The sequence below is a fragment of the Babylonia areolata genome, chromosome 15 (genome assembly GCF_041734735.1).
Source record: "Babylonia areolata isolate BAREFJ2019XMU chromosome 15, ASM4173473v1, whole genome shotgun sequence".
NCBI classification, from domain to species: Eukaryota; Metazoa; Mollusca; class Gastropoda; order Neogastropoda; family Buccinidae; genus Babylonia; species Babylonia areolata.
The window spans coordinates 25,771,892-25,794,391 of NC_134890.1; the positions used below are offsets into that span (position 1 = coordinate 25,771,892).

The window sequence follows — 22,500 nt, forward strand, 5'->3', positions numbered from 1 at the left end:
GCCCTCCTCCAGTCCTCAACAAAGGGCGCTAACTGATGGAAGAACTGCTCACGAGGACTGACGCCCTTGATGTTTGCGGGAGGTTGTGGACCACCTCTCCAACCCTAACATCGTCAGTGTGAAGGACCTCTCAAAAACCACGGAGTCTCTGGTCCTCTTTGGTGCGCGGCTACGGCTCTGTGTGTGTGTGTCTCTCTCTGTCTCCCCCTCCGCCCCCCCCCCCCCCCCCCTGGTGCCTGACTTTGCTCAGAGGACGGACCGCCTGAGGATGAGGAGGCAGAGAGTGGCTCCACTCGTGGCTGTGTCTGTCTGTCTGGCGCCGTCCTGTTGTCTGGCGGTGCTCACCGAGCTCTCTCTCCATGGCACCCCGCGTTGAGTGCCTACTGGGACCACAATGGGGGCCTGATTTTACCCTCCCTCCATCCCCATCCCCATTGTACCTCTCCCCCTAGCCACCCCCCCACTCCCCCTAGTTCCCTCGAGCCCCCTACCCCTCGAGCCCCTCACCGCATCGCCCCACCCGACCCCCTACATGCCTCCCCCCACTCCTCTCACCCCCTCCCCCCCAACACACACACTCGCCTGACGCCTGTTATCATTTTTTCTGGCTGGAGGATATTGTCTATGACTGACTGAATGCAGAGCTTGGTCGCTGTGTCGTCACGTGTAAGATCAAGTCAGTGACGCAATCTGTCCTTTGATGCAGGTGGTCCGGTCTGGTATTTCTGTTATGAGTGGGAGATAATGAAACAACAACAGGTAACACAGGGTCAGTGCTAACGATACTTATTTGTCTGACAGAACAGGTTTTCCATGACATCTTCACTGAACATTCAAATCCCCCCTTTCCTAAAGTTATTATACCCCTGTGATGGTGGGTGCACACACACACACACACACACACACACACACGAGAAGGGATTCAGAATGCTTTCATTCTCACCACCAGAGTCCATGCAGAACATGGCAGGAACAAGGGATTACTGATGGTGACACTGTGTACAAGAGGGACCGGAGCGACGCTGTTTCAAGACACTGGCATCACTGCTGCCTTTGTGGTGAAGCGTTCTTCAGAACCTGTCAGCATCACCATGTGTCTCACAGCTCATTCAGCTGCAGTTCACACACAGACACTCAACTCAACATCCCAGACCGAAAACTGATTTCAACATCGCCGCCCGAGTTCATTTAAACAGCCGCAGATGCTGAAAACCCAACCATCCAACTAACCAACCAAACGATCAACTTCTGCCATGACACTGCTATCGAACGGGAGGGGATTGGGGTTGGGGGTTCGGGGGGTGGGGGGGGGGGGGAAGTGGTGAAGGATGGGTAGATAACCCCCCACCCCTAGTGAACCCCCACCCGGATTGCCGAGCTGTGACCCCCCCCCCCCCCACCTCAAAGGGAAGAGGAAAAGTACGGGAGGCTCTGTGAAAGCGTACAGTCAGACTCCTCTGATCCATGTCCGCTCCGGCTTACAGCGTCCTGACCCTGCTAGCCGACATGAAACGGGTACACCCTGGGTTCCACACCCCGCGTCCATCTTTGATCCGTCAGGCGTGACGGTGAGGCCGACTACCGGGGCCCTGATAGAGCCCCTTCGATAAAGATGCTTATCGCGCGCTGCCGACACAGGGGAAAGTGACTGCCGGGGCTTTGAACCCCCTGCTATACCCCCCGACACCACTGCTGCCGTCTGAAGCCACTTGGGGGGCGGGGCGGGGAGGGGGGGGAGAGAAGGGGGGATGTGTAGAGGGAGAGGGAGTGGGTTCGTATCCTGGGCTGTGTGCTTTTTTTTTTTTTTTTTTTTCCCCTCCTCTTTATAATGTGCAGGTGGGGGTGTGGGTGTGGGGTGAGGTGAAAAACCTGGGTCCTTGATTGGAGCTGGAGATATCACAGATGTCATTTGAGATAGACTGACTCTTTTTGTGAGGCCTTCTTTTTTCTTCTTTTCTTTCCTTCTTCTTTTTTTTTTTTTTTTTTTTCAAAATGGTTTTTCATTACTTACAGCATGCTATGTATGTATGTATGTATGTATGCATGTATGTATGTAAGACCTCGCATATGTGTTTATGCATTTCTTCCGTGCGCATGTCTTTCTGAACAAAAGTTGGAGAAAAGAGAGAGAAAGAGAGAGCGAGATTTGCACCAAAAGCCACATTTCCAAGCTAGAGAAGCGGGTAATAGGGAGGGGCAGGATATTAAAAAAAAAAAAAAAAAAAAAAAAAAATCAAAATCAAATAAACCACAGTTAAATGAAAACCAACAAACCAACAAAAAACAAACTCAGAGCATGCAGGACACAAGGTCCACTTACAGAAAGGAAAGAACTTTTTTTTTCTTCTTTTTTCTTTTTTTTCCCTTTTTTTAAGCTTGAAGCTCGAAGCAAGAGATTCGGAAGGGGGAAAAAAAAAAGTTTGGAAAGAGCGGAGAGAAGTTTGTGTATATGGACTGGAGGGGAGGATAGGGGATGGGGGTGGGGGGGGGGTAGAGGGGGAGGGAGGGAAAGGGGGAAGGTAGGGGGGGGTAGTTGGCTTCTTCCCCTTCCCGGGACTCTGCCCCCCCCCCGCCCCCCCCCCCTTGCTAGATGCTAATTATGTGCCGGGGGGGGACGCTAGATGAGGTTTCTTCTCCTTTTTCTCCCGGCATCGATTATCTGCCGCTTCCAAAGACTGCCTGCCAACGCCAGTCTATCATCAGGGGAGGCAAATAGCGGGTTCCGCCGAGGCCCGAACCAAAGTATAGGGTTGGTCTTAAAAACAGAGGTGCTCGCCACTGAGACAGCCCAGGAGCGGAAGGCGAAGAGAATCACAGCAACGTTTGTGTTGGCTCTGAATGAGAAAAAAAGGAAAGAAAAACGAAGAAAGAAAAAAAAAGAAGAAGAAGAAAAGAAAGAAGAAAGGAAGGGAGGAACGAAGGAACGATGGAAAGCCAGTCAAAACTGAAACGTGAATAAGTTGTGTATCATAACACACTTCTTCTTCTTCTTCTTCTTCAAAGTAATTATTTCTGACAAACATACACCTACCATGTCCTTTATTTTCTTCGCATTTTCCATTTAAGTAATACTGTCATTTTCACATTATTATTATTATTATTATTATTATTATTATTATTATTATTATTATTCAGCAGATCAGACAGAAACAGCTACATTGTCGTACTAAGTTTTCGTAGGTTAACAAAAATCCCAGATTTACTTGATTGTGTTTGCCTCCAGATGGAAGAAAATAAAATAGCACCCCTCTCTCTCTCTCTCTCTCTCTCTCTCTCTCTCTCTCTCTCTCTCTATATATATATATATGTGTGTGTGTGTGTGTGTGTGTGTGTGTGTGTGTGTGTGTGTGTGTGTGATTTTACCTTCCAATGGTAGAGGAAGCCAGTTTATAAAACATTTCATAATATTTATTAAAAAAAAAAAAAAATCTTTCATCCAATTTTGTTGGTGATATTGCGGTAAACATACAAGCCATATTTTTCCAGGAAGCAACACTGGGTGACTTCCATTGAACGTCTTTCCACTGTTATACTGCTGGTACACCGGGTGTGTGTTTGAGTATGTGTGTGTGGTAGAGAAGAGTTGGGAATATTATGGTAGGAAGCGTCGATTACCGCGTAATACATGTCATTGTCATATTGACGGAATATGCGGGGGCCACTCTGGTGTCAAACATCGCCAGACAGACAATTCCAGACTAGCGGAATCTTTTTTCTTTTCTTTTTTTTTTCTTTCTTTTTTCAGGTTTCCGTTTCATGTCTCAAATGCTTCTCACACATATTCATCCCACTATCATTTATAGTGTGTGTGTGTGTGTGTGTGTGTGTGTGTGTGTGTGTGTGTGTGTGTGTGTGTGTGTGTGTGTTGATGTTGCCCAGCAAACCACTACAAGAACTTTCCTGACAACCCCCCCCCCCACCCCCTCCTCCCAAACACTTCTCCCCCGCCCACCTCCCTCCACAAAGTGACGGAGACGGGTTCCCTGAATTCCGTTGCTTCCATCCTGATGCAGAGTCTGGTTTCTGTCTTGGAGGGCCCGCTGTGATGACCCCCCCCCCCCCCCATCCTCCCCCTCCCTCCCTCCACTCTCCCCTGACGGGCGTGCTAACCATCACCTTGGCGTCCAAACCACAGGTCGTGTGACGTAACAAGGTAGTGGCCGGTTGACAAGCTGATTATCAGCCAGGATCCACCCCCCCCCCTCCCCCCTATCCACCGGCCCACAACCTGAAGGTGATCACAGGCCTTTTGCCAGCCCTCGATCGAGCGAGAAGAAAATAACAGAAAATAATGTTTAATTTGCTTTTATTCCAGTCATTATTCCCATGCGCTGCTATTCCGGTGGGGAAAAAATCAATGGTATTCGGGGCCCTATTTGGCGTTAATGAAAGATTCAGTAAGCACAAGCTCGTTTGTCGCGGCGTTAAGTGCGATGTCTTGTCAAATAAATTAACCGTCCAATGTTAAAACGGGCCTAATCACCTACCATTATGAAATTTTAAGGCTGGGCGTCGCGGAAAATTGCGTGTAATCAAGGCAAATTTCCCTGTTGACAAAACTAATACTTTGGGGGCAATCAGCGAAGGGTAAATGCCGTTCTAACCGGGGGAAAATGACTCCTTCCCTGAAATTGGTCAATTTTAGTCTTGTATATAAGTGGAGGACGGCACAGGCCGGGAGCGCCAGAGCGGAGGAGAGCAGCTCACCTGGATGTGGCCCCGTGCTGCCTCTACCGGTGTGGGCCACAAGGGCCAGCCCATCAGGCCGCAGACCGGGACGGCACGAGGCAGTCTGTGCTAGCTTACTTGCAGCAACAGCAACAACAACAGCAGCAGCAGCAGCAGCAGCAGCAGCAGCAGAAGCCGCGCATGTTCTCGGATTGGAACAAGGGGAGACTAACTGCGTTTGTGTCTCGGGGGACTGAGGATGCTGCAGGACCGGGCTGGTGGTGGTGGTGGTGTGGATGTCTTGGGAACGACCACCACGTTGCGTGACCTTTCGTTGCGGGGCTGTGGATGTCCTGTGCTGTGCTGTGCTGTGCTGTGCTGTCAGGTTGTGTGGTGTGGATAGTCCTGGGTTATGTCATATTGTGGACCATTTTGACTGCGTCATTGAGGATCACACCAGCTGCTTCACGCTCTCAACTGGGGATACTGTTTAAGGAGGCTTTTTTTTTGTGTGTGTGGGGAGGTCGTCTTCAGAGTTGTACTACTGGGCGGACACAGAGCACATGTGAGGATTATGTTCTGCAGAAAAGACGAGTTCTTTACAGTTTCTTGTCATGGATTACTACTAATGCTAGCCGCTGTGTGTGATTGGAATACCGCTGTTCAACTTCTCCAGCAAAACCAAAGCAAACCAAACCGATGGGGAGAAAAAAAAAAAAAAAAAAAAAAAAAAGAGAGACAGACAGAGAGCATGCACTTCAGACAGAAACGTATGCAGACACGTGTCTGGTGTGTGACGTATTCTACCATTTTGTCATCAGCCAGTGACGTCATAGCTTCAGTCACTTCCTGTTCATTTTGTGCTGCCTGGTGGTTTTTACTCGGTACATGGTATATGATGGGTATGGCTGCGTTATGTCTTTGGCTGGGACACACACACACACACACACACACACACACAACTACACACACACACACACACAACTACACACACACACACAACTACACACACACACACACACAACTACACACACACACACACACACACACACACACAACCACACACACACACACACACACACTTAAAAAAAAAAAAAAAAAAAAAGGACCACGCCTTCTGATGTCAGGTGCAGAGTGTACTGTATGATCATCAGCAGTCATGCGTGCAAGTCTGTTTAAATTGAAAAAAGCCAGTTCAAAGCTGAATTGTGTTTGCTTTTTCGTTCTCTGAGAGAGAGAGAGAGAGAGAGAGAGAGAGAGAGAGAGATGCTATCTCTGAGGCGCTCAACGTCTAACACTACACATAAATAATGCGGCGACCTGCATTGCACGTGGTAATTTTGACACCACATGCGTTGGTCCTCCGCGGATGTTGTGATGTCTTATGACGTCATGAAGATGTTAGTCCGCCTCCCCCCCTCCCTCGCCCCAATCCCCCCCCCCCCCAATCCCTCCCCCCCCCCCCCCCCCGCATTCCGACCCCCCCGCCCTCCGTGCACTCCCTCTCCCCAATTCTGGCGGTTAGAACTGTCAGTGAATCCTGCACATGAAACACCTGTGACGTCACTCTTTCTGCTGTCGTCATCATTACGCTACCTGCTTGAGCTTGAGAAAGCTTTTTATTTTTATTTTTTATTTTTATTTTAAAATACTGTACACAGGATTCTGCGAAATACTGTTTATTTATTTGTTTATCATTTATCTATTGATTCTTTTTTTTTTTCCCGCTGTGGTGCTTCTGTAATGTGGGAATATGCAAGTGATCATAATGAGCCACACCGGATACTGGTAGTGGCTATGTGGATTCCGGATATCCTGAGGTGACTGTGACACACGATACCGGATATTGTGAAACATGATATGGAGCCATCTTGGATACAATATACTGGATACTGTGAAGCTGCGTGTGATGAATACATACTGGGTAATGTGAAGCTACCTGTGATGAATGTATACTTGATAATGTGAACTTACCTATGATGAATGTATACTGGATAATATGAAGCTACCTGTGATGAATATATACTGGATAATGTGAAGCTACCTGTGATATACTATACTGGATACTGAAATGCACTATACTGGATACTGTGAAGCTATATGTGTGATACACTGCACTGGATACTGTGATGCACTATACTGGATATCGTGATGTACTATACTGGATACTGTTAAACTACATGCAACGATCTATACTGGATACTGTGAAACTATATGTCGTACACCTGGACACTGTGAAAATATACGTGGTACACCTGGATACTGTGAAACTACATGTGATACACCTGGATATAATTATGTGGTTTGGTAATGTGCAGCTGCATGCGATACAAATTACTGGACGCTGTGAAACTGTGTGTGATATACTAATACTGGATACTGCGGAGCTATAAGTGATATACATTACTGGATACTATGAAACTTTATGTGTGCTTACACAATACTGGATACTGTGGAGCTATGTGTGACACATTCTACTGGATACTAACATGCCACACACGATACGTGTAAAGTCACGTGTGACAGACGATACTGGAAGAAGCGAAGCTGTGAATCATACCATCATTGGCGACACCCTGTAAAACGCTTTGTGACCAAACTGTTTTCCAGGAGGAGTTTTCAACCACCTGCATGCAATCACTTCCATAGGACTCGGACCATTCTTGCCACGTGCTGTCATGATGTGGTGTATTGCTTGTTCTCGAACTGGCCGTGCTGTGATACATTACAAAGTGAATGGGATGCAACACACACACACACACACACACACACACACACACACACACACATATATATATATATATATAGACTGCTACAACCTTTGTTGTATAGCGTTCTGTTGTTTTCAGGTTCTTCTCAAGTGATTTTTTTAATTTACTTAATTATTGATCTATTTATTTTTTTTTTTTTTTCAATTCGCCGTATTCATATTTTGATAAATGCAACAGTTCCACCACCAACAACTCCCCACATAAAATCAAGCACTAGGGAAAAAATGATAATCTAAATAATAATAATAATGATAATAATAAAGACGTAAATACAGAACAGCGATCAACGTTTTCGGTATACATTCCCCCTGTTAGTGTGTCCACGGAACTTTTTCTTCCTGCATCAACAGATTGCTTGACTCATTTGCGCCTAAATTCGGTTTGGTTCTGTTATTTTTATTTTTCTTTTCCCCCTCTTTCGGTCAGACTTTGTGCCTGGAAATACCCTGACAAAGTGAATCGTGTCATGTGTTTTAATAAACTAAGAATGTCTGAACTGGATCGAAGTGTGTGTGTGTGTGTGTGTGTGTGTGTGTGTGTGTGTGTGTGTGTGTGTGTGTGTGTGTGTGTGTGTGTGTGTGTGTGTGTGTGTGTGTGTGTGTGTGTGTGTGTGTGTGTGTGTGTGTGTGTGAACGCCCCCCAGCCGCTCCTCTTCCCACCCGTTGTATCTCGCTATCCTATCTATCCTACTGATGCTTTGTCTGTCGTTTTGCATAAATATGCATACATATTATATTCTTTAAAAAAAAAAAAAAAGGTTTCTGCTCTCTATTTTTGGGTCTTCTTTTTAAAAAAAGAAATAATATTTGTCATCGCCATTATTATTCATTGATAAAAATACGAATACGAATACACGAATGCACACACTTTATTGTCTATATTTCAGTATAGAGATGATGATGATAATAATAATAATAATGATAATGATGATGATGAAGATGATGATGATAATAATAATAATAATAATAACAACAACAATAATAATAATAATAATAATAATAATAATGACAATGATAACAATTATCACAATAATAATGGCGACGATGATAATAATAATAATATCAATAATGACACTACCCTTTCTACTACTACTCCTTCTACTACTACCACGACTACTACTACTGATAATGATAATAATAATTGTTGTTGCTGCTGGTGGTGGCAGTGTTGGTGTTGTTGCTATCATCAGCCTACAATTTTTAATCATATTACAGTTGCCCTGACTTGTCTCATTTTCTGGCGCTTGAAAAAACAAAAAAATCAAACAACAACAACGTTATGTTTTATAAAAAATATATATATATATATATATATATATATATATAAACTCTACCAAACCAACAACAACAACAACAACAAAACGACAACAAAGATTACAGTCATATCTGACATGGCCCAAAACAATTTGAAGAAATCTGTTACCTCTTTTTGTGTTTTTCTATTCATAAAAATAACACACACACACACACACACACACACACACACACATATATATATATATATATATATATATATAAACTTGTCTACTTTACGTTTCCCTCTTAGGGAACTTCGTACTTCAACAGGTGAGTGATTTATTTAATTATACGTGACAATGAAAAGACATTGAAAAAGCTGGTCACGTCATTTTTTTTGAAACGACAGTGAAACCATTATCTCACTGAGAACAATTTAGACTGTCCAACAAATATATCGGCAGCAGCGATTAACTGACTGCCCGCAACCCCATCACGGGACAACGGCACAAACATGCAGAGAAAGATTCTCTCTCTCTCTCTCTCTCTCTCTCTCTCTCTCTATATATATATATATATATACACACACACACATGTATATATATATATATATATATATATATATATATAGATAGATAGATAGATAGATAGATAGATATACATACATACATACATGCATACTGTGTTCAGTCCGTATAAAATGTCACTGAAGGACGTGAAACAAGCTATCAACAACAGTAAAATATTCGGTGTTTTTTCTTCTTCTTTTTGCTGTTGTATTGTTTGTATGTTATTGTTGTTCCCCCCCACGCCACCCCCCCCCCCCCACGCCACCCACGACCACCCTCCCCCCATTCCCCAGCTGGATGACAACGATGGTCATCATCGATCTCGATAGACACACCACCATTAAATGTTAAACTCGAATAAAATATTTATTTAAAAAAACCCGAAAAACAAAACAAAAAAACAACTAAAAACAACAACAACGACGAAAAGGCAGAGAAAGCAGTCACTGAGAAGAAAGAAAGAAACAAACAAACAAAAAACAAACAAACAAAAAAACCCCAAAAACCGAAAACGAAAACCTCACACACACACATAAATTAACCACAGAATACAAAGGAAACAAAACCACCCCTTTGGAACGAGATAATAACCCAGTTTGAGACGAAACAAAACAAAGAGTGTAACTGATCCACACCTAACACGTCAACATCAACATCAACAGTGAGACGAAACAAAACAAAGAGTGTAACTGATCCACACCTAACACGTCAACATCAACATCAACATCAACAGACTTGAAGAGTGCTGTATCTGTTCAGACCACGTGATCTCATGATACAAGCTGTTGCCGATCCTGAGTGACAATTATGAAGTCAATTGCTTACACGCAAAACAAAATCGTCCCAGCCCAACGCATGATTAACCATTCAAAAAACAAAAAAACCCAACCAATCAACAAACAAAAAAACAACAACAAAACACCCTTCACCCCCCAAAAAACAACAACAATGGTCTCAAACCTATACAGGATTGCCTATCCAACAACACCCCCACCACCACCACCCGCCCCCACCCCCACCCCCCTGAAAACCAACAAAACCAACATCTCAACTGAAGCACATCTACCCATGAAAATATTCGTCTCAAACCTTTGCACGATTACATACACCTCAAACTCTCTCTCTCTCTCTCTCTCTCTCTCTCTCTCTCTCTCTGTGTCTCTGTCTCTAAAGCCAATAACAACAACAACAAACAAATAAAATGAAATAAAGATGAATAAAAAAAAAGAAAAAAAAAAAGAAAAAAAAAAGAATAAAGATGATGATGACAGCAACGTCGATGTTGATGTTGACAATGATGTTGGTGATGATGACGACGACGTTGCTTACGATGGAAAAAAAAAAAAAAAAAAAAAAAAAAAAAAAAAAAAAAAAAAAGAAAAAAGGGGGACACAACCAACACCAAAGACCGCGCACTCTCAGTCTCAAGAAAAAAGCCTGGACGGAAATGGCCAATCTCAAGCCTCGGAATCCAAACAGCGAAACAAGAGACCCCATCAGACAATGCAGATGGGGAGACAAGGGGGGAGGGAGGGAGGGAGGGGAGAGGAGAGGGAGAACGGGAGGAGGGGGTGGGGGGTGGGGGTGGGGGTGGGGGGGTTAAAGATACGGCTCCAGAGCCTGCGCCGGGAAGGGAGGGGGAGGGGTAGGGGTAGGGGGCGGGGTGTGAGTGTGTGTGTGTGGGTGGGGGGGGGGGGGGGTGAGGAGCTGGCGGAAAGGGGGTGGAGGTGGGGGGGGGTGGAGGTTGTGGCGGTGGTTAGGGAAGGGGAGAAGAACATGGGGGCATAAACGGGGTTGGCGAAGAGAGAGAGAGAGAGAGAGAGAGAGAGACAGAGAGACAGAGAGACAGAGAGACAGACAGAGAGAGAGACACACAGACACACACACACAGAGAGAGAGAGAGAGAGAGAGAGAGAGAGACAGACAGAGAGAGAGAGAGACAGAGAGGGAGAGACAGAGAGAGAGACACACAGACAGAGAGAGAGAGAGACACACAAACATACAGAGGCATAAAGAGACAGAAAAGACACTGAGAGAGGAGAGAGAGACACAGCGAGAGAGAGAGAGAGAAGGGGGGGGCGGTGTTGGGGGTGAGGCGGGGTGATGGAGTGGGAGGTGATGTGGTGGAGGGGTGGAAGAAGGAAGGAAGTGGCGGGGGAGGGGGAGGGGGCTGGGGGGGGGGAGGAAGGGGAGGAACAGCGTGTGACAGAGGGGAGGGGGTGTGTGTGTCAAACGTGACAGCCGCTGTTCAAAGAGTCTGTCAATGGCGCCCGCTCCCCCAGCAAAGCACCACGGGATACTACTGCCCTGTCAAGAGAGGGGAGAGGGGGGGCCGGGGGGTGGGGGTGGGGGGTGGGGGAGGGGGGGGGGGGGGGGAGACGGAGTGGAGAGACAGACACAGACAGAGAGAGAATGGCTGGGTTTTTTTTTTTTTTTTTTTTTTAGCACACACACACACACACACACACACACACACACACACAGATGGAGCAGGTTTTTTTTTTTTTTTTGAAGAGGCTGTGTTTTATATATTATTGTACGCTAAACGGGATGTTCTTACTTTGATTACATGTACAAGAATTGGATTTGTAAAGCGCGTACAGCTTACTTCTGCTTGTATCGTAGAGCTATATAAAACTAGTATCAAGTTTAAAACTGAAATTATTCTTACTCTTATTCATATTCTTCGTAGAAGTCGCAATAGTAATAGTAGCAGTAGTAAAACTGACATTATTGCTGCTGCAGCAGCAGCACAGCAGCAGTAGTAGTAGTAGTAGTAGCAGCAGCAGACCAAGCCGATTGAAAAACAAAATCATTTACGGACTTCGTAAATTGGATTAGAAAAGAGTGGGAAAGGCGGTGGTAAGGGGGGGGGGGGGGGGGGGGGGGGGGGGGAGTATGAACAGCACCAGACACAGATAAATGAACAGCACCAGACACAGAGAAATGAACAGAAATGAACAGCACCAGACACAGAGAAATGAACAGCACCAGACACAGAGAAATGAACAGCACCAGACACAGAGAAATGAACAGCACCAGACACAGGGAAATGAACAGCACCAGACACAGAGAAATGAACAGCACCAGACACAGGGAAATGAACAGCACCAGACACAGGGAAATGAACAGCACCAGACACAGGGAAATGAACAGCACCAGACACAGGGAAATGAACAGCACCAGACACAGAGAAATGAACAACACCAGACAGAGAGACATGAACAGCACCAGACACAGAGAAATGAACAGCAGAGAAATGAACAGCACCAGACACAGAGAAATGAACAGAAATGAACAGCACCAGACACAGAGAAATGAACAGCACCAGACACAGAGACATGAACAGCACCAGACACAGAGAAATGAACAGAAATGAACAGCACCAGACACAGAGAAATGAACAGCACCAGACACAGAGAAATGAACAGCACCAGACACAGAGAAATGAACAGCACCAGACACAGAGAAATGAACAGAAATGAACAGCACCAGACACAGAGAAATGAACAGAAATGAACAGCACCAGACACAGAGAAATGAACAGAAATGAACAGCACCAGACAGAGAGACATGAACAGCACCAGACACAGAGAAATGAACAGCACCAGACACAGGGAAATGAACAGCACCAGACACAGAGAAATGAACAGCAGAGAAATGAACAGCACCAGACACAGAGAAATGAACAGCACCAGACACAGAGAAATGAACAGCACCAGACAGAGAGACATGAACAGCACCAGACACAGAGAAATGAACCCAGAGTCATGCCGGAATAAAGGTAGCTCTGGGTCTCTTTATTTCTGCACGAAAACACAGATTAGACGAGGCCGTGTATTAATACGGCGATGGTCTGGAATTGTATGCCCTTTGTGTCTGAGTATGGGTAACAACGATGCTTTGTACTTATTTGACACTTATTTCTTCTTCAAGATTTCTTTCAGTCGTGCAGACGTCAGTTCTTTCCAGTCAATGTTACCCCCCCCACCCCCCCCACCTCCCACCCCTTCAGCTCCAGCCCCCTCACTCCTGAATTAACTCTCGTCAACTTTAAACGTTCGTTCGGCACCATGTAATATATTTTTTTAAATTTCTTAACCGCCTACCTCCGAATCACCTACATTTTTTTTTCTTTGTTTATGTATTCTGAGACTTTATAGACACAGACGATTCGACTGCATTAGAAGAGCTGTTAAAAGGTTCAAGATCCCCAAGCTTTTAAATAAATAAATAATAACTATAATGTAAAAAAAAAAAGAAAGAAAAAAAAAGATAACAATGATGATAAATAAACAAATAGATGTAAAACATGAAGGCACACATTCACATATACACCCACACATGCATAACAGATATGCACCGAACATGCAGTTTCACAGATATGAAAGCACAGTCAAATACATATGAACGTACATGAGCTCCAACACACACACACACACCACACACATTACCCTGCACCTCCTCTACCCCCCTCCTCCACACACTCATTTCTAGTCTACGTATCACAGCTTCCACGGCACACACACACACACACACACACACACTGGATTCGTATTAACTGATGTACTGGAAATTGTTTGATTTAACACACCGACACACACGCACACACACACACACACACACACACACACAATTTACACATTCTATGTCTTTGACGTAATGCCTATGACGTATATGATGACGTATACTGTAGACAATACGTCATAGACAAGACACTCCCTGATGAAGCCCAATGGGCAAAAAATTGACAGCAGAAATTTTTTTTATAAAAAGGACAGTTCTTTTCTATGGGGTTATATTCAGCATTACATATATAGTTCACCCTATCCCTAAACCCATTGAAGTCATGTTACTCTTACCCAGGCCGGCCGTAAAATGGGACGTTCCAGGACTGGAAACCAGTCAGTGTTTAATTTAAAACCAGTCAAAGGGAACCGAAACTGACGTTAAATTGTCAATTGAAACAAACAAACAAACAAATAAAAAAATTTGAAAAGGCTCATTCATCCACGCCTCGTTCCTACTACGTAAATCAAGTTAAAAATATCTGTCTCTTATAACTGCTAACACCTATCAATTATTGGGCTTGGAACTTATTGGGTATACAGGGTCTGCTTATTTTGGACACTGTGTATGTGTGTGTGTGTGTGTGTGTGTGTGTGTTGCGGCTGCCCGCCATCCCTACCCCCGTCCGCGTCCCACACCCCTCCATCTCCACCCCCACCACCCATTCCACACACACCCCCCACCCACACACAACCAACGGCTTCCCCCCCGACCCCCACCACATCCCCCTCCGATCTCCCCCCCCCCCCCAATCCCCTCACCCGTTCGGAAAGGCGTTGAAGCGTTGTGTGTTTTTGATCCCCAGCCTAAGACAGACGTTGTACAGGAGCCCATGTCATAACCATCGAACCCAAACAGGCGGCGCTCCCCCATAACAACACTACAATCAGCACTACAAACGTCACGGATCACTAAGCAAAAGGGGGAAAAAGAGAGAGAGTGGGACAGAGAGAGAGAGAGAGAGAGAGAGAGAGAGATTGCACGACGATTGAAAACTTCCAAAAAGACTTTTCAACAACCGTTTAGGATAGGGTAGGGTCGAGTAAGGGCAGGGCAGGCCAGAGGAGGGTAGGGTAGGGCTAGGTAGTGATGCGTACAGGGGTAGAGGGGTGAAATGAGGGTAGGGTAGGGCTAGGTAGTGATGTGTACAGGGGTAGAGGGGTGAAATGAGGGTAGGGTAGGGCTAGGTAGTGATGTGTACAGGGGTAGAGGGGTGAAATGAGGGTAGGGTAGGGCTAGGTAGTGATGTGTACAGGGGTAGAGGGGTGAAATGAGGGTAGGGTAGGGCTAGGTAGTGATGTGTACAGGGGTAGGGGGGTGAAATGAGGGTAGGGTAGGGCTAGGTAGTGATGTGTACAGGGGTAGGGGGGGTGAAATAAGGGTAGCAGGCTAGGGTACCCTGACAAGGGGTGAGCAGGAGAGAAGAGATGGGGTTGGGAGGTGGGAGGGAAGGGGAGGGGGGGGGGGTAGGGGAGAGAGGGTAGGGGGGCGGGGGGGGGGGGGGGTGAAACGAAACCTCATCGTCATCACAACCACACAGAAAGAACACACAGGGAGGGGAGGGGAAGGGAGGAGGGCGGGGGGGAGGGGAGGGGCGAGGGGGGGGACAGGTGATGAGGAGGTGGAGGGAGGTTGGGGGGGGGGAGGGGGTTAAGGAGGGGGAGGGGGGGAGAACAGGCAGAGAGGATGAAGGAAAGGGTGGTAGAGAAGGCGGGTGGGTGGATGTACCCGGGGTGGGTGGGTGGGGCAGGGCAGGGCAGGGCAGGGCAGGGCAGGAGCCGTGAGGACAAGGGGGGTGGCGGCGGTGGGGGGGTAGGCTGCAGCAGCTGCAAAGTGGGTGATGGGAGAGAGAGAGAGAGAGAGAGAGAGAGAAGGAGGGGAGAGAAGGGGAAGGGGTGGAGTGGAGTGGAGAGGAGAGGAGAGGGAGACAGAGAGGATAGAGAGTGGGGACGAGAAAGGTGACTAACGGTGGCAGGAAGGTGGGGGAGAGGTGGGGGTGGGGGATGGGGATTGGGTGGTTTCTTCCCTGTGTGTGTTGATAGGCATCAGGCAGCCAGAGGATGGCACGTTTTTTGTACGGCCATGTCTGGTGGTGTTCTTCTGACTGTACTGCCCACTACTACCTACTGCCATCGTTCATGGGTTTTTTTTGCGTTGTTGTTGTTTTTTTTTGTTTTTTTTCCTGGAATAACACACAGAGAAAAAGAAAGAAAGACAAAAAAAAAAAGAAAAAAAAAAAAGAAAAGAAAAAGCAAATTGCTTTCATCATTCCTTAAGCTTCGAAACACTCGTGTTGATGTTGTTGATGAAAGCGGGGGATGGGTTGGGGTTATGTGGGGGCCGGGGGGTGGGGCTGGGGGTGGGGGTGGGGGGTGTAAAATGGTTGACTTTTAAATAAACAAGTCCTTGAGCGTTAACTTTCACACGACAACCCCCTTACACCCCCTGCCCCTCTCTCTCTCCCTTTCTCCCCTCTCTCTCTCCCTCTCTGCGCCCCTCTCTCTCTCTCACACACTCTTTCTCTTACTCTCTCTCCCCTCTCTCTCTCCCTCTCTTCCCCTCTCTCTCCCTCTCTCTCTCCCCTCTCTCTCTCCCCTCTCTCCCTCCCTCTCTTCCCCCCCTCTCTCTCACTCTCTCTCACCCTCTCCTTCTCTTACCCCATTGGCCTTCCCCCCACCCTTGGGGGGAGTGGGGGCCGTGGGGGGGGGGAGGGGGGAGGGCGGAGTGGAGTCGGGCTATGTGAGGGGTTGGTTGAGTGGGTTGTGCGTGCAACTTTTATTTGTTTTTTCCTATCGAAGTGGATTTTTTCTACAGAATTTTGCCTGGAACAACCCTTTTGTTGCCGTGGGTTCTTTTACGTGCGCGAAGTGCATGCTAGCACACGGGACCTCGGTTTATCGTCTCATCCAATTGACTAGCGTCCAGACCACCGCTCAAGGTCTAGTGGATGGGGAGAAAATATCGGGGCGGCTGAGCCGTGATTCGAACCAGCGCGCTCAGATTCTCTCGCTTCCTAGGCGGACGCGTTACCTCTGGGCCATCACTCCACATAAGAAAAAAAAAAAAAGGAAAGAAAAAGGAAGGAAAGACAGACAAACAAGCCATGGCACAGGAGAGGTGGTGGAGAATGACACTAAAAAAAAAACCAAAAAAAAAAAAAGCCGAAGGGAGAGGGTAGTGGACTAGGTGGAATATGGGGGTTAGAGTGCTGTGGAGCCAAACAGTGTGTGTGTGCGTGCATATGTGTGTGTTTGTGTGTGTGTGTGTGTGTGTTTGTGTAGGAGGGTGCGTGTGTGTGCGTGCGTGTATGCGTACGTGCGTGTGTGTATGTGTGTGCGTCTGTGCATGCGTGCGTGCGTGCGTGCGTGTGCGTGCGTGTGTGCGTGTGCGTGTGTGTGCGTGTGTGCGTGCGTGTGTGTATGTGTATGTGTGTGTGTGTGTGTGTGTGTGTGTCGCCACTTACAGTTAATCCGTGTGACAGGCCCATGTCAAAGCGATGACAATGGCAGTGTATGACATGCCTCTCTTCCAAACTTCACCACCACCACCAGATCGGCTTACATTTCAGCCCCTGGCACGAAAAGTTACCTTGACTTCTTCCACCACCACCACCCCACCATCCACGCCCCAACACACACACACACACACACACACACACACACACACTGTTTCAACTTCCAGTCGCTCTCCCAGTTTCTCAAGATCCCCCTCCCCCGCCTCCCTCCCCCCCCCAACCCCCCCCCCCCACGGCCTCACTCACCGCTCCCCCCCCCCCCACTCCACCCCCTCCACCCCTTTCCCGCTTGTCAAGTCTTCTGGCTGTATACTGTTACAAAAAGCAACTGCAACAAAAACTGAACTTACGAAAATGAAAATAATGTAAATAATATGCATACACATACACACACACACGCGCACACACACACACACACACATGCACGTACGCACGCACGCACGAATGCACACACACACACACACACACACACACACACACACACACACCATCCCCATGTCCCCCTGACCCCCCTGCCCTCCACCCGCTCCCCCCACCCCCCCGTCCAGTCCCTACCCCTCAAACATGTCTGATCTCTCTTTCTCCTGTTTTGCCTTGGTTGCATTTTTTTTCAACAGAATTTGGTCAGGAACAACCTCCCCCCCCCCCCCTTTTTTTTGTTGACGTGGGAGTTCTTTCACGTGCGCGCTAAGTGCATGGTGCAACACGGGACTTCCGAAAGGCTAGCAACCTGACCACCAACTGTGGCTCAGAGGGGGAGGAGGTGGGCGGGAGGCAAAAAAATTCAAGTACGTGTGTGGTGGGTTTCGATTCCCTGTGATGGGTGTATGTGTGTGGGGGGGGGGGGAGGGGGGGAAGGGGGCGCGCGGGGGGTGGGGGGCGGGGAGGGGTGAGGGGGGCATGACAACTACTACTACCTTACTAGCCCAAAACACCGCCCAGGTCTGCATATGTTTCTACACCATATTAGTGATTGGTTTGGAAAGCTTCAAGGTACACGGACTGCTGGGCCACAACCACCACAAGTGACTTGTGTTCTTCTTAATGCTACATTAAGACGTGTGTGTGTGTGTGTGTGTGTGTGTGTGTGTGTGTGTGTGTGTGTGTGTGTGTGTGTGTGTGTGTGTGTGTGTGTGTGTGTGTGTGTGTCTGTGTCTGTGTCTGTGTGTGCCATGTAATTTAGAGGTAGGTGTTACAGTAACTCTCTGCTATGACTGTCTGCCTGCCAAAAAAAAACCGACAACAAATATACAACAACAAAAAACAACAACAACAACAAAACAGTTACCACTTTTCTTCAGCCCCCACCCCCTGAACCCCCCCCCTCCTCCTGTACTGTTTGATTCATGTACTGTTTGATTCATGTTGATTCATGTACTGTTTGATTCATGTTGATTCATGTACTGTTTGATTCATGTACTGTTTGATTCATGTTGATTCATGTACTGTTTGATTCATGCTGATTCATGTACTGTTTGATTCATGTTGATTCATGCACTGTTTGATCTATGTACTGTTTGATTCATGTGCTGTTTGATTCATGTCAATTCATGTACTGTTTGAGTCATGTACCGTTTCATTCATGCTGATTCATGTACTGTTGGATTCATGTACTGTTGGATTCATGTTGATTCATGTACTGTTGGATTCATGCTGATTCATGTACTGTTTGATTCATGTACCGTTTGATTCGTGCTGATTCATGTACTGTTGGATTCATGTACCGTTTGATTCATGCTGATTCATGTACTGTTGGATTCATGTTGATTCATGTACCGTTTGATTCGTGCTGATTCATGTACTGTTGGATTCATGTTGATTCATGTACCGTTTGATTCATGCTGATTTCATGTACTGTTTGATTCGTGTTGATTCATGTACCGTTTGATTCATGTTTGATTCATGTACTGTTTGATTCATGCTGATTCATGTACTGTTTGATTCGTGTACTGTTTGATTCATGCTGATTCATGTACCGTTTGATTCATGTTTGATTCACAAAATATACAGTGAACTCCTCTCCCTTACCTCCTCCATCTCTGCCACAGCCCCCCCGTCCCCCTCACAACCCCCCTCCCCATCCCCCTTTCTGGCACCCACCCCCTCACCACCCACCCCAACCCACCCCGCTGCCCTCGATGCCTGGTGTCAAGCGCTCAACAAAACAGCCAGAACCGGGGGGTGGGGCGGGGGAGGGGTGAGGGCTGGAAGGGAAGATGTAGGTGGGGGTGGATCCTGGGGGGAAACCCTGGACGCCACCTAAGGATCTGACGGGGTGATGACGTCTGGTGGCGTGCGTATCGCCAGTTAAAACACAACCACTCACCTCTCTCATCCACCCGGTTCCCTCTCTCCTCTCTCTCTCTCTGTCAGTCAGTCCCGGGTACCCTGCGGGGTGTCAAAAGCCCCCCCTAAGTCATGGGGTACAAACGAGACAAAAGTTTTCTCTCTCTCCACCCCCCCCCTCCACCTCCCCATTCCCCCCCTCTCTCTCTTGTCACTTTCTAGGAGACGAGAAAGAAAGAAACACAGCGAGGACAAAACGACCTAGCTTGTGTGACAGCTCTGTTGCTTGAATTAAGCCGCTTAAAAAAAAAGAAAAAAAGAAAAAAAAAAGGGGGGCGGCCATGGGCCATCGACTTTTCAAGCTTAATTATGGCCTGCACTCCCCCCCCCCCCCCTCTCAATCCCCACGCAAAGCGAATGAGCCGTGCATACGTGGATACACATAGCAGCTTTCCTTGACTGCGTCAGAGTGTGCAGTGCAGTACTCGTCATAACTCAAACAACTGACCTCAACCCTACTTACGGACGACACGAGGTGATTCTCACACAAAACAGCGCCGTGTTCTTCTTATCTTCGTTCAATCAGTTGTACACGCCCCATCAGCTGTGCTCGTTACTGAATTTAGAGACTTACTTTTTCTTGTCAAAGGGGTTGTGGGGGTGGTAGATCGAATCCGGGGGGCGTACAGTGTGTAATTAGTTTATCGTTTCGTTTGCCCGCTCTTCCTTAAGACGACAGGAGGTGATTCTAAAAAAAACCAAAAAAAAAAACAAAAAAACAAAAAAAACCCAACCCTGCCAGGTTTAATTTTCATTCAACTGGATTTGCGGGCCCGGGCAGCTCTGCTTGACAGAGAATTCAGACTTACTTTTTTTTCGTCACGGGTTGGGGAAGGAGCGGACATACAGGTGTGCAGTTTGTAATTACCTGATCTTCCCACTTGCTGATCCCGCCCCCAAAAACCCACGCGTTGTCTGGTGATGTCATCACGACGTCAGATCGTTTCTCAGTGGCCACCTTTGTGACGTACACGGTGACGTTCTGGTGACGTCAGAGTGAAGGAAGCTTTCTCCTCGCAAGAACTGAGTGTGAGTGGCTTTTTCAGTCAACTGTCTGACCCGCCGAGCTGACAGTCAACAGGTTGTTTGTAGGTTCGAACCACAAACTCCCCAACATTAACAGAAAAAGGTGCGGTCACTGCCCCATGTGAAACGTGTAGTCGTTGTTTCAGCGTCAGTGTAGAGCCCCCTCCTCCCCCCCATTCCCTGACATGGTCAAGACGTGTCGGTCATATCACATCACGGGGGGGTCGACGATGAACCCGAATACAATCAACACAACTATGTGACCATATACCTAGCTCAATATTATACATGTGTGTGTGTGTGTGTGTGCATGTGCGTGCCCGCGCGTGAGAGAGAGAGAGAGAGACAGACAGACAGAAAGAGAGAGAGAGGTGAGGGGGTGGGGGCGAGGAGGGAGGGAGGGAGGGTAGGCTGATCGGGAAACGAACCAAACTGTCAAGAGATCAAGGAGTAGGAGAAACGGGAATAGGCGAATGAGACCTGCCCCTTCCTCTCCTCCCCTGGGGAAAGCAGTCACCTGTCCCCCATCAAGACAACGAACGGTGGATGTGGAGAAAGTAATGGTACTTTCCTCTTACACTGCTCATTCACAAATGGATGGATGGATGGATGGATGGATGGATGGATGGATGGATGGACGGATGGATGGACGGATGGATGGATGGATGGATGGATGGACGGACGGATGGATGGATGGATGGATGGATGGATGGATGGATGGATGGACGGATGGATGGATGGATGGATGGACGGATGGCAGAGAGGATAGAGAATGGAACTGGAGGGAGACGGAGACAGACAACGAGATCAATCTAAACAAGACGAACTGACAGAGAGAGGGAGAGAGAGAGAGAGAGAGAGAGAGAGAGAGAGAGAGAGAGAGAGAGAGAGAGAGAGAGAGAGAGAGAGACCAGTGAGAGAGAGAGACAGAGACAGAATGAGACGGAAACATCACCAACCCAGAGACAAGAGGCAGCACACCCACCTCTGGCTGAGTCAGTCACAACGACAAAAAACAACGATAAAACAAACACCCAAAACAACAACAACAACAACAAACACTCAACAACAACAGCAACAACAAACACCCAACAACAACAAACACCCAACAACAACAACAACAACAAACACCCAACGACAACAACAACAACAAACACCCAACGACAACAACAACAAACACCCAACAACAAACACCCAACAACAAACACCCAACAACAACAAACACCCAACAACAAACAAACACCCAACGACAACAAACAAACACCCAACAACAAACACCCAACAACAACAAACACCCAACAACAACAAACACCCAACAACAAACACCCAACAACAACAAACACCCAACGACAACAACAACAAACACCCAACAACAAACAAACACCCAACAACAACAAACACCCAACAACAACAAACAAACACCCAACAACAACAACAAACACCCAACAACAACAAACAAACACCCAACAACAACAAACACCCAACAACAACAAACAAACACCCAACAACAAACAAACACCCAAAAACAACAAACAAACACCCAACAACAACAAACAAACACCCAACAACAACAAACAAACACCCAACAACAACAACAAACACCCAACAACAAAAAAACTAAACCATCGACTAGAGTCACCACACCTACCTGTGTCTGGATCAACAACAACAAAAACAACAACAACAACAACCACAACAACAACAACCACAACGACAACAACAACAACAACCACAACAACAAAACAACAACACCACCACCACCACCACCACCAAGACAGCGACAACATCCACCTCACCCACCT

The 22,500-nt window shown here is 47.0% G+C and overlaps 2 protein-coding genes across 2 annotated transcripts in view; one reads left to right on the forward strand and one right to left on the reverse strand.

Moving 5' to 3' along the window:
• Positions 1-6,476, forward strand: part of LOC143290079 (uncharacterized) — a 13,750-nt gene extending 7,274 nt beyond the window's left edge. Inside the window, exons 2-6 of the mRNA XM_076599369.1 lie at positions 83-161; positions 707-719; positions 1,561-1,644; positions 4,674-5,570; positions 6,461-6,476. Coding sequence (XP_076455484.1) covers positions 83-161; positions 707-719; positions 1,561-1,644; positions 4,674-4,995 — 498 coding nt within the window. The 3' untranslated portion in view covers positions 4,996-5,570; positions 6,461-6,476. The remainder of the gene's footprint in view (positions 1-82; positions 162-706; positions 720-1,560; positions 1,645-4,673; positions 5,571-6,460) is intronic.
• Positions 1-22,500, reverse strand: part of LOC143290238 (homeobox protein Dlx6a-like) — a 71,384-nt gene that overhangs the window by 18,167 nt on the left and 30,717 nt on the right. The window contains exon 2 of the mRNA XM_076599574.1: positions 22,499-22,500. This exon is cut by the window's right edge and continues 183 nt beyond it. Within this exon, the coding sequence (XP_076455689.1) occupies positions 22,499-22,500 (2 nt within the window). The remainder of the gene's footprint in view (positions 1-22,498) is intronic.